Here is a 13,190-nt window from a genome sequence, read left to right as displayed (position 1 = left end):
TTGAATCCCCAGGAAATATTGAAAAATCAAGAAAACCATCAAATATCTAGAAACTAAATGAACTTAACATGTAAAAGTGGTGAAGATTTTCAGTCAGCTGATTTCAGAGGAGGCAGACAGTTATGCAACAGTTAGTAGTTATTTCTGCTAAAGAGGACGATACCATGCCAGCTGGTGTCTTTGAAGCCAGAACCTTCTTACTGTGGGGCAGCAGTGCTAACCACTGTGCCACCACGCTTGCTCAGTCTTATCCATATAGTGCCAAATCACAACAGTCGCCCTGAGGCACTTTATACTGTAAGGTATAAAGTGGAGAGAAAACCCCAATAAACAGAAGACACCCCATGACCAAGCAGAACCAAAGAAGAAACCTCCATCACATTGAATATTATTTAAAGAAATTAAAACTGTTAGTGAAGAGCACATTTCAGTCCCCAGTACAGCAGTCATTAATAGCAATTAGGTTTTGTTCATACTGAAATGTCTTTAGCACAAATTAGTCTCCCTTTGACTGTGGCTTGTTTGAAGTCTCCTATTTCCTGTCCAAATCAGCAGAGCAGGAGTAAATGCACCAGCTCACTAGTTGCAAATAGATTAAAAAAAATCTTTTTTTTTTACCTAACAAGAGCCAGAAAAGTCCTGTTGTTGAACTTGATGCTAGCACCAGTTATTGAGCAAGCTTCAAAGTGCTGCTAGTTTATACATCACTTAATTACTTATTGCCACAATATATTTGATATGCTTGGGAAACATAAAGCCAGCAGGACCCTTAGAGGTGTCAAACACATAAAGTTGGTGGTCCCAGAACTTAATGAAGTCCAGTTCAAAATAAATAATTCACACTAACTTGTGTGTTGTGACAGAAAAACTGCATCGGAATAATTCTGGAGGCAGACAAAGATGAAAATTATGCGCGACCATATACAGTTAGGTCCATAGGTTTTTGGACTATGACACATTTTTGAAATTTTGTCACTGGAGTGTCGACGTTCAGCTTTAATTTGAGGTGTTTAATAAAGGTATTGTATTAACAGTTTAGGAATTACAGACATTTTCATATATAATCTCCTATTTTCAGAGGCTCAAAGTATCTGGGCAGTGGACTGACAAGCAGATTGGTGAAGCTGTTATTTCACTGTACGCTAAGCAAATTGGAGATCTGCAGTACTGAAGTTGTATTTGGTATCACAATTATTGCACACATGGGCATCCTCAGGGTCTCCCCAGGATGCATAACATCCATTCTTTCAAATTATAATTTCCATGATGTTTTCTTATTTTATTTTACTGCTTATTAGATTCCGTTTTTAAATGTATTTATTTTTTAATTAATTTGAGTTAAAATCTTAGCATCTTTTGCGACACCACGAAACAAACGATAGTATAAAATGAAACATAGACGTTTTTATATCGTCATCCGATATATATCATTATATCGAACAACCCTACCAACTTGTGTTCATTTTAATTGTGTATACAGTTTTTTTTCTTTCTTACAATTTCTTTGGATGATTTTTCTGTTTCTTATCTGTATTGTGAATATTTTGCTGTATTTCTTTTGCTTTTATCTTTTTTGTGATTAGAGAAAAATCTGTCATCAGCCTTAAATTCTTAAACATAATTGCTCTTGCCCACAGGCCATAGACTCAAACAGGTCCCTGACAGAGTTTTTGTACCTCCTCAGTGAGCTGTTATTCAGAGAAGCCATTATGTCCCAGCACCGTATGTCAAAGCTGCCTCTGTAGAGGTCAGAGCCGAGTGCTCCCCGTTTTTAAAAATGCAATAGAGATTCCATTATTTCGCACACATAAAACGGAGTCCTAATGATCTATTATTAATGTTAAAATGTATTGATTTATTCATGAAAGTCTTCTTTTGTCCCTTCTTGGCTGTAGAGGAGGCTGCAGTAGAAATGGCACAGAAATCAAAATAGAAGCCGCCCCATTGCCCGCTGTTCCTTATTGTGTGTCTTTGTCTGCGGCAGGCCCTTGTGTGTGGTTCTGGTGTTCAGCACCAAAGGACAGCGCTATCTCCGGGTCGGGCTGGCTGTGCCGCTGTTTGGCTCTGTGGCCTTCCTGAGGAGGTTGGTGGCTGACGAGGGGAAAATTTCTCCAGACCAGGTACAGTAAAGCAACTGTAACTGGTGTGATTGTACTTTTCTTACTGCGCCTTTGGCTTGAATTTCCTCTTGGCTACAACAGATGAAGTAAATAATAGTAAAGTCATTTCCTTCACCACGTTAAAGGATGTACATCAAGGAACCAACTTGTGTTTGCATGTTGGTCTCCAGGTGATCCTGACAGAGGTTTACTCCATTGGTTTCCAACGCTCCTTCTTTGATGAAGACGACCTGACTAGCATAGCTGAAAATGATGTCATCTATGCCTTTCAGGCTCCCCCGCTCTACATCAGAGGCGGCTCTGCACGGATCTCAGGTATGACTGAAGCAAGTCAGTTTTTAATCTAGATTTAAACATATAACATGCTATTTTCAGTCACAACAAAGCACTCTGCATGTCTTTGAGTATTAGAACTAATTTGTGGTACAGCATGGATATATTTATACACATTAATGTGCAAGTGCACACAAGTCTGTAAGCAAACAAGCTCATCTTATGAATTTACTTTGCTTAATGAAACCGTTAGGGAATGCACCTTCCTGTAGGGGGTCCTCAGGGAGCACATTAACAGCTATATAACTTTACAAAGAGTGCAGTGAATTACATCCCCCGTGCAGGCCTCCCTTGTGCTATCAGATTTATGTCTTCATTTCATCTATTTCTCAGCTAGCGATGTAAAATGTGTTCTCAGAAGTCCTTTAGTGCACAGTATCCCCTTGTTTCTTTGATTTGTGTTGGAAACAAATAGGTTCTGCACTGTCGTCCACTCTTACAGGGCTGTAAGTTCCAGTCGTGTCAACGCTGAAGGAGTCCTTGAAAAAATGTGACTTTTAGTGCTTTAATTTATGTCGGTCAGTGACCGTACAGAGCAGTGCTGCCTAAAACGAGGTCCACGTGACAGTCTGTCTGGTCTCCAGACTAAATCTCTTGGTTCTCACTGGCTGAGTCAACATCGACGTTCAGCACTTTTCTGCCCACATGAGACTGTCCCATCATTCACTGAGAAATGTTTGCCCCGTGAAAATAGACGTAAGATATTATTATGTTTTAAGGAAATTGCAAGATATGTGTTTGTTTGCTGCCTGACTTACACAATGTCTGCACAGGCTGTGAAGAGTATGAAGAGTGTGTTAGCAGAGCAGCTTAGGCCCTCCGTCTGTGCTTGCACAGGATGTAGTCAGGCACCTGTAGTGCCAGTAAACACACAGTCTCAGTAGAAGTCGCGTTGATTGAAATAGGTTTTTTCCATTTGCACAGGCTGCTGGAATATGAAAGAAAATTTATAATTTGTTTATTTTTCCAAAATGTTAGTAATTCTTTTTTCAATTATGGTGTCACTCAGTCACAGTAAAACCTGCTTTTAAATGATGCATCCATCTAATAATGGCCCCTTGGTATAATAAAGTTATTTGAGTAAAGCTCCTCTGCTAAACATTATCTCGCATTATATTATGTAATGTCTCAGTCTCTGTTTAGCCAGCTTTTCTAAGAGGGAAAAAAACTGGCAAAACCCAGTGTAAAGGGCTACCAGAAGAGAAGTTTTTATTTGCTCTGCTCTACTCAACGCTGAAATATAAAAATACTTTATTTTAAAAGGGGTCAATGATACGAAACAGCAAGCAGCGGGCAGATAGAGGATGTTGTACGCAGTGTGCAGGAAAATTAAGTGTTAGGCTAAAAACAAACTCTAGCTCTCCCATCTTACTTTCTCTTCAGTGGTTGCCTACTAACTCAGTGATGATGAAGGACTGCCTTCATCCATATTTGCATTCAGAGTTTCATACAATGACTGCCTATCATCCAACCTGATTGGTGCAAACGGATATTATACACAGGGGTGCACATAAATGGTCCGCGGGTGCACATGCGCTGTCAAAATAAAAGACGCGCACCAGATAAGAAGTTGCAACGCGCGTTTGCGTACATAAGATTTTCTGGAGGAGGACAGACATTTGTTTAGAACTCTTAAGGATGTCGAAGAAGCAAGCTCCTTTAAGCAATTACTTTTGTGTTCCTCCACCTCCAAAGAAATGTCAGAAGGAGTCTGAACCACAAAAGAAGCGCGTATTCTCGGAAAAGTGGTTGGAGGAGATGAGCTGGCTTCAAACAAATGATGAACGCACAGAGATGTGGTGCAGAGTATGCCGTGAAAATCCCACTTTAGCAGGCAAAACAGTGCATTTTTTATGTACACAAACGCATGTTGCAACTTCTTATCTGGTGCACGTCTTTTATTTTGACAGCGCATGCGCACCTGCGGACCACTTATGTGCACCCCTGATTATACAAGGCTACTATCACTAGCTTGTTAGCATGCTAGCTTTAGTAGACATCTCAGCAACACATTGCATAGACACTTTGCTAGTTCTTGCTAGTATGAAAGGCGGGATGAATCTGTGCTTTTATGCTGTTTATGCCAAATTCTGACCCTGCAGCAGAAATTTAAGACTTGACTCATTTTTCCAATCTTCTGCTGTCTAATTTTGGTGAGCCTTTAAGAATCGTAGCCTCAGATTCCTGCTCTTAGCTGACAGGAGGAACACTCAGTGTGGTCTTCTGCTGCTGCAGCCGACCTGCCGCATGCTGTTCTGCACACTTTCTTCTTCTTCTCCTTCTTGCTGTTACCAAATAGGTATTTTCCCCCAGATAAATGATGCTCGCTGGATATATTTGTATTAACAAGCAGCTGAACAAGTGTATCTAATAAAGTGGCTGGTGAGTCTTTAGCATAACCTCATGTTATGAGTTGTTTGAAGTGTTTAATCTACAGATTTTCATTAAATACCCACATATATATGTACACTCCTCTATGTCTAAATTACTTATGTACACAATTCATAAGTAAAGATACTTTGCTCAGTTAAATTTTATCTCTGATTTCATTTTAGTCCAGGAAGACAAATGTTTTCTGTCTTATTACCAATGCAATAAAAATGAAATTTAATCATGAGCAAAGTATGAGCTATTTTTATTTTTGTGCTATTTTAGTGCTATAGTGTTATATTTAAATAAACAATACTTTATTGCTTTTATCTGATTTCAGTGATTTCTAATGCTTTTACACAATCTGGCACAGTCTGCAATCATTAACAGGTCTGATCCATGAGTTTATTTAACTATTCATAAACGGTAAAAGGAAAACAAAACTAATTATGTTGTTTAACTATATGATATGATAACCAACACTCACCAGGAGTCTGATTAAAAACATTTTTCCGCTCAGTGCTCATGAACGGTGCATGGACCCGTGTGGATTTTACCCTGAAGCGTTTACTTTAAGAACAGATCTAATACAGCTGGTGTGCAGTTAAACCCCCCAAAAAATGTAACCATGTTTTATAATCCTCAGTTGCACTGATGCAGTTGCACTGATGTGTGGTCCCTGTTACTCCTATCACACTTTTTTGATTGACTAATATTTACTTTTTCATGTAGTGAACATCATGGTAACAGCTACTCATAAGTTAGCGTTATATCCAGCAGATGTGAAATGCTGTTAGAGACAGCATGAGGTGCTCACTAAAGAGCTGTGATGAATGAAAAAATTGTGTGCTGTGGATTAAACCAAAGTCAAACCCATGACGATGTGACCTTTCCACTCAGAACTCCCACCATCGCTGCTGCAGTCTTAAAATTAATCTCTTGCATCATATTCCCGCATGATGCTTATCACCTGCCCTGTATACTAAATACGTCATTGCATCCTATGATTCACATGTTCATGCTGGATGACAGAATTATGACCATCTTTTATTAATTAGGATTTATTTATTGGAATACTTTCTTTCATTCATTTCAGTCTCACTTAAATTGATGTCTTAATGTTGAGATTCTTTAATGTACTGGTAAACAACTAGGTTGGATTTACATTAAAAATGTAATCTTGACACATTTAAGTGAAGAGGAGTCTTTCCTGTTTGAGATCTGATGGTGCTCTGACAAGAAATAATGAGCACAATATCATTGTCAGGAAGATTATTGCCAGGGGTTAGACTTGAATAAAGGAGCGCCTGCCAGAGAATACTTGGAAACAGATATTTGGCTTCCGCGGTTATATATCCATCTCACGCGTTTTTCTTTTTGTTACAAACATAGAACAGTTTCTGCCTTTTTTCATTTATTGCCAAGTTTCAGTAAGATGACATCATCTCCCATACTGTAGTCTGTTTGAACATTTTCTTTACCGTTTACTGTCTCATCATTTTAAAGCAAAGACTGATTTAACATCATCATGTGAGCTTTCTTAATCTGCACATCCTAAAAACTTAGAGGATCTAGTGTGAAATCTGCCAAGGTATCAGTTTTCTAATAATTTCTGCTTTCAAAACATGTAGACTTTCAGATCTAGTCATGACAGCGGCATGTAGTGTTTTACGGAAGAGCTGATGAACACACCACCACCCCCCAGCGTATTTTCTTGGTCCACAGTGTACCTTATGTTGATTTTCTGCTGCTTGTCTTGTATTTCTTTATATTAGCCAACATCCTTGTGCATCTTACTGCACTCTACCTGGACATCTTCACCTTTCTGCACTCTTTCTAGGCTGAATAATTGGCAAAAAAATATTACTTCTATGGTTATAAACAGTTTGTTTTATGTTAGCTGAATTAGAATTGTTCCTTTAAAAAAATGTACCAATATCACCCCTTATTAGACATAAAAATGTATATTTGGAACATTGTACATGAAGTACCCAAAGTAAAGTAATTATTTTCTAGAACAAGTGTTAAATGGATTGATTTTAATGGTGCAGATGTTAAAGGCTGAGCTTTTTTTAAGTACTTTATGTTCTGTTAACTCTACATTAATGCATTCAGAGCTACCCGCTGTGGCGATCACTTTGATTAAATGAACAACCAAATGTAGCTTCTTATTCTATTATTCGTTTGTAGTCCTGTGAGGAGTGTGTATCACTAAATAAGCTGCTTTTAATGAGCTCAAAAAAAATTTATTTTAAAATATCTTATTAGTAAAAAAGCACTTGAGCACTGTGTCATGGTTAGTTGTAAATATCTACAGGTGGATGTTAATAAGGATGTAATGGTGGTTTATTGGCAAAACGGCAACTTTACATTTTGTCAAGTGATTTCTTAGAGATGCAAATATGGAAGAACTTTTGTGGTCTGAAGCTGTTCGACTTACCTGTTCTATTATCATTGCCTGTCCAACTAGCCAAATGTAGCCACAACATGGCAGCAGTTCACAGGATTTTGCAAACAGGTAATAAAAAAAAGTTAACATTACAGAAGACTATCAGTTTAAGATTTGATTGCTTTTACTTTGGTTTTAATTCATGTCTGTTTTGGATATTATTGGACAAGCACTGCCTGCCTCAAGACCTACAGTCTTGTTGAACAAACAGTTTAGCTCAAATCAAATATTTGGTGGTGTTATTAGGTTTCCCAATAATGAATGGAGCATTCGTTATGAGTAACATCTGTCCAGCCAAACCACTGCCTTTCACTGTTTTGTTTATATGATTAAATCTGTTAAATGTGACAATAAATCACTGTGGAAGATAAGTATTACGCCTAAATGACATCAGTTCACTGAGACACACAACAGTACCAAGCAGGTCTGAAATCGCGCTTTGACAGCTTTCACAGACAATCTTCCTCCTTATGCATCATATTTTCAGTGCTTAATTTTTGTTGTCATTAATACATACTTGTTATGTAATATTTTACTACAAATTCAAAGCTGTAAATGTGCATCTGTTACCTGACTGAAGCTCACGTCTGACTGCCTTTCCTGTTCAAAGACACGACTGTGCGGACTGCTAATGGAAAGGAGGGATAGCTGTTGCTGTGGGTAGAGTATATCCCATTAGGCATAGAGGTGTTTAATTATGGGTTCTCATAGTCTGGCTGTGTTTAGTGAGGCTCAACCTCTTCATCTGTTTGACAGTGAAAGAAGCCTGAGAGTGCAGGGGAAGGAAGAGTTTGCCGGCCTCCTGCGGTTTCTTAGAATTAGTTAGAGGCTTTTTCAGGATAAAAGGTCAGGATCAACAGGTTTGTGGTTTAGTGTGGTGCACATTTGTGTGTTATAAATGTCTCATGGCTGCACTGTAATTGCCTTTTTATAGAATGCCTGTGGCAATAGACAAGTTCGGGTTACATGAATGAAAACAGTCAAATAGACACACACTGAACTGTTATTCATCCTGGAAACAAGGTTTAAAAAATAATGAGAGCAGCAACAGGAGCTTTAAAAAAAAAAGCCTAGAAACAGTTCAGTTTTTGACAGCATAATGTAAAAAACAGATTTAATGACAAATGACAGGTAGGTCTCCTCCCAAGCACCCCTGCATAAATCTTAGTGGGACAAGCCAGAATATGGCTTATGAATTTCATGTTTCATGGGGGATCTAAAAGGAGATTTTCACCCATAAATCATTCCCCTGAGGTCGCCCCTCATGTAAATGGAAAGCTCCTAGTGAGCAAGTTTTATTACCCGCTTGCTTGATTAGGGCAACATTAGGAAATCAAAAGCTGTGCATATTTATTGCGCTCAATTGCAAGGTCAAGACACTGCAATCAGAAGTTTAATGTTTAAGCTGTGGTGGTTCGACTCATTTTGAAGAGATCTTGTCCTTCATACAGTGCACAGCTTAATGCCCTCACCATTCAACTGCATGTGTGTGTGTTTTCCAGTCTTCTTCCCCTCTCCTCCAACCAGGGCGGTGGCTTCCCCTCCCTGTGTCTGGTTCTCCTGGAGGTTTCTTCCTGTCAAAAGGGAGTTTTTCCTTCCCATTGTCACCAAGTGCTTGTTCATAGTGGCTCATCTGATTGTTGAAGTTTTCTCTGCATTAATGCATTAATTTATTTTACAAAATAAAGTGCCTTCAGGTGACTGCTGTTGTAATTTGGCATTACGTGAATAAAACTGAATTAAACTGAACCGAGTTGAATTAAATGTGTAAGAGGAGGCACGTTTCAGCACAGGCTTGCTGCTTTACAACAGTCTCAGTAACATGACATTTGCTTTGTCATTGATGAATCATGTGTTAGGTGTAAACAGCATTGTTTAATGAAACATTGTTGTATGGGAACACAGCCGCTGTGGTCAATCAATACCGTCTGCAAGTAATTTAACATGTGATTTATTGCCGTGAACTTCTGAATCACCTACTTATGTGCCAAGCCTGAAGGTTGTCAGCTGTGTGATGGGAAAGCAGCTCCACTGACGTCACATCAAGCAGGAATCTTATAGTCTCCGCTTTTCCCTCATTCGGTCACACTCCTCTGTGTGTTGGTACAGACACGAGGGGACCGAGCGAGAAGTGGCGCTTCTTGGCACCCCACCAGGACGGGATGTGGAACAGAAGCTGTATCAGATAATACCTCCTGCTGAGAGTGCAGGCAGCCATTGGTCCATCTGTTCTCCCCTCTGAATCACTGTTCCCCAAATAGAAAGTTGCTGTCTCGCCACTTTATATATCTCAATTCTCCTCCTTACTCCCCAGTAGAGGTGTTAAGTTTTGTGAACACATTCTCGGCACATGGAATCAGTTCAGCTTCCTTTCAAGAGCAACGTGAAATATTTGGTGCTGTAAATGCAAAGTTGTTCAAAGCTGACTCATTTTAGTGCCTCTTTCCTCTTTTGAGCACGCTCTACTTCTCAGACTTGTGTTCCCCATCCTCTTCCAGGGTACCATCACAGCCTACCATCATCCCCATACGCAACAGGTCCTGAGGGTCAGAGGTTACCCCCATCTGGGACGTTATCATCAGAGTTCCTCAACCAAGGTGCCCCCGTCAAGATTCTGCTGCTGGTGTGCAACGCTGCAGGAGCCGGCCAGCAGGCGGTTAGGTAATTACATCAATGGGCTGCTCACTGTAACATCCTCTCTGACAGCAATTGTTCTGTAATAGCTTAGACATCACACCTAAGCAGCAGACCTGTCAAATGATCGCTGTGTGGGAGCGTGCCTGGGGTCCCAGTAAGAGTGATACTCTCCATGGGAAGAGTTTGGAAGATGACTTCCTTAAGTATCAGAGTTCATCTACTTCATCTCTCAACTTTAACTTTATTCGCTCAACAACATTTGCTCCTTGCCAGGTCATACGTAGCTTATTCATGGCCACTGTAGTCTAAAAACACTGATATTTCCATCTCCAGTCATTTAGGATGATCGCATGAAATCAAGAAGCTCCTGAGGTCGAACCCACTAGTGACACGGGGCCTTTATGTGTGGCGTTTGCACCCTCTCCTTATGTCTATGTGGGTTCTCCAGCTTCCTCCCAGTGACATGCATGTTAGGGTACCAGGCCTAAATCAGTTGTAGGTGTGAGATGGTGGCGGGTTGCAAAGCAGCTTGCAGATGCAGGAGCATCTTTGGGCAAGCTAAGCAGCTTTAATTCCATACACTATCATAGATTTAACAAGTGAATGCATACAGGAGTATAAGTCCATTGGTGTCCTGCCATCAAGTGGTGGACAACCTAATGTTGTGAGGTTACACTTTAAGCTGAACATTCATCCGCCCTGTTTTATCCGAGGTACTAGAAAAATGGAATTCTAAGCTCATGGAAGTGTCTTGCCATTGGATGTTACATTTGCCAGTGTTGTCAGTTTGTCCATGCTATAAGATGCAGGCTCATACTTTAGAATTTAAAATGTTTCCTTTCTTTATTTTATATATATTTTTTGTATATATAGAAATAATGAATCCAGGAAGTAGCCACTTGTCCTTTAAACCTAATCAACTTTGATAAACTTGTTTTATACATAGCCTTCCTCTAGGGAACCACTTCAAGGTCAGATTATCTCCCTGTCACAGAAAAGGCTCACATTTCACTCTGTGACTCAGTGAGATGAGTTTCAAATCAAACGACCGAGCACTTTGACATCTGGCGCTATACACAAAGATCCATCAGACACTGTGACAGAGTCCAGAGAGATCAATATAGGTGAGCTCGCCAACGCGACTGAGAGAAAGTCCGCTCAAATCTATAAGGGTCGGCCTCTCCGTTTCTCCTTCAAACGCCTCTCTGCCATTGCTCAGCCCACCCACCTATCTCGTTCTCATCAGATGACAGCTGGAGGACTGTGCAGCGCCAAGAAAATGACATTGGAGTCACATAGTTGTTTCACTCTTTTTAGTCGAGCATCACAGACACATTTCTGAGCACCAGTGTGAAAACTTGGAACTGTGATGGGATATTTTTATGTGTGGAAACCCAAAGGTGTTACTTCTATTAGCAATTTGGTTCTTTTGCATTTTGCCTGTAGATGCCAATTCTTACACCTGTCGGCTCAAGTATAAAATATAGACCTATCAGTAGATAATAGATATTTCTGTATGAACCTAACTCTCACATTTCTTTCATGAAACTTCCAAAATATTGTGTGAAAGAAATAATAAACTGGGATCTCTGAAGGTAAGGCTATCTGTCACAAACCATAGAGCAAGACAATTACATTTCATACTGCTGGCAATAACAGAAAAGCAGCTTCCAATGAAAGAGTCCACATCATAAAGGCCTGCAGACAGCACGTCAGGAGAGGGGCATGCATGTTGTAGATGATGGCAGATAGTGTGCTGGCATACTCTTAACCCACTGACCAATGCCTACTTGCCTGATCTGCCTCCTTGTGACTTTGCTTTCTCAACCAAAATAAAATTCAAGCTAAAGAGTGACTGTTTTGACAAAGTGAAGGGAATTTAGCACACAAGGCTCAGGCACAAGTTCAATGGTAATCCTGCAAAGCCATCTAAAATTAGCTGGTGTTTTGGAAGCAGTGCAGGTAAATTTGGACACATTTGAATGAGGCACTGTTTTTGATTTTTTTTAGGTTTGGACTCGAGTGGAGAACTTTGCAGATTATTTTAAGAAATCCATTCATCTATTTTCTTAACTGCTTATCCAATTCAGGGGTTGCAGGAGGCTACGGCCTCACCCAGCTTTCACTGGCACAATATGTTAAAATCTACTGTTTTGCATCAGTGTCTGCAAAAATGTGCAAATGAAAAAACACAGTGTCTTTAAACATGCACCAGAGCTTTTCTTTCATTCATTACAATTCTGATGTGTATCTGCTTCTTATTTTGTCTCTTTATGGACGTGTATGCTAATAAATCTAATACATACAATAGTGGGTTGACCTCAATTAAATGAGTATTATAATAAATGCGTCATGTGATCTGTCATGTCACAGGGTCTTTTCCATTTCTTATCTCCCTTCTGTAGATGGGCTGTAATGAGAATTCTGCTCTAATACTGATAATGATGATAAATAATTATTTACATTACAATAGGATAAGAAGGCGGTGAGTCAGTAAGGGGTAATATGGGATGGCTGAGTGGTGGTGTTGCCATTTTGAATTCATCATCTTTTAGTTCCTGTGACACTAATTTCCTCTGTGCTGGTTTTAGGTTCGGGCCTCCGTTCCTCATGAGGGAGGACCGGTCTATTTCCTGGGATCAGCTGCAGCAGAGCATCCTCAGCAAGCTGTATTACCTGATGATCAACGGAGCTCAGGCACAGGTAATACAAAGATAGATTTTTTTTTTTAATGATTGAAGGAAATTTTGTTTTGTTTTGTCTTCTCCTCATGTCCTATTGAGATATCCATGCCAGGGTAGGGATTCACAGACTCACGTAGAGAAATTCTAGCACAACAGATGCTTAACTCCATGTCCTCTGGTTAAACCCAACTGCCAGAGATGTCTAGGAATTCAGTCTAGGAACCAAAAAAACTAACACTGATTATTAGACACACTAATTAGGCACAACTAAAGCTATAGTAAAGCCCCATAAAGACTAAACTAAAACTACAATACAGCCCTGTGCAATAAATCAGTAATAATTATAATAATAACAATAATAATATTAATAATACAGAAAAGATATTGTACTGTACCCCTGCATTATGACACCTATGATGCTTTTAAAGCTTATATTTAATGGCAGTGTGCGTAGGCGGGTGTGTTTCAAGCACCAGCTAGAGTTCCTGCAGAGCCGGCTGGCGCACCTGTTCCAGGCCAGGTTTATTGGCTCGAGACAGAGCAAAGCATGCCCACACAGTGAACACAGTGACACTGTGTTTCACAGCCGCGAGATCT

General features: G+C 39.8%; 1 protein-coding gene across 1 annotated transcript in view; it reads left to right on the top strand.

Annotated features, from left to right (window-relative positions):
- The window catches only part of usp43b (ubiquitin specific peptidase 43b), an 83,781-nt gene that overhangs the window by 47,679 nt on the left and 22,912 nt on the right, over positions 1-13,190 (top strand). The window contains exons 5-8 of the mRNA XM_005738004.1: positions 1,985-2,120; positions 2,291-2,435; positions 9,771-9,933; positions 12,501-12,612. Of these exons, the coding sequence (XP_005738061.1) occupies positions 1,985-2,120; positions 2,291-2,435; positions 9,771-9,933; positions 12,501-12,612 (556 nt within the window). The remainder of the gene's footprint in view (positions 1-1,984; positions 2,121-2,290; positions 2,436-9,770; positions 9,934-12,500; positions 12,613-13,190) is intronic.

The sequence above is a fragment of the Pundamilia nyererei genome, unplaced genomic scaffold (genome assembly GCF_000239375.1).
Source record: "Pundamilia nyererei isolate P.nyererei 1_Seehausen unplaced genomic scaffold, PunNye1.0 scaffold00081, whole genome shotgun sequence".
NCBI classification, from domain to species: domain Eukaryota; kingdom Metazoa; phylum Chordata; class Actinopteri; order Cichliformes; family Cichlidae; genus Pundamilia; species Pundamilia nyererei.
The sequence above is the reverse complement of the archived record's forward strand: the minus strand, read 5'-3'. Positions and strand labels throughout refer to the sequence as shown.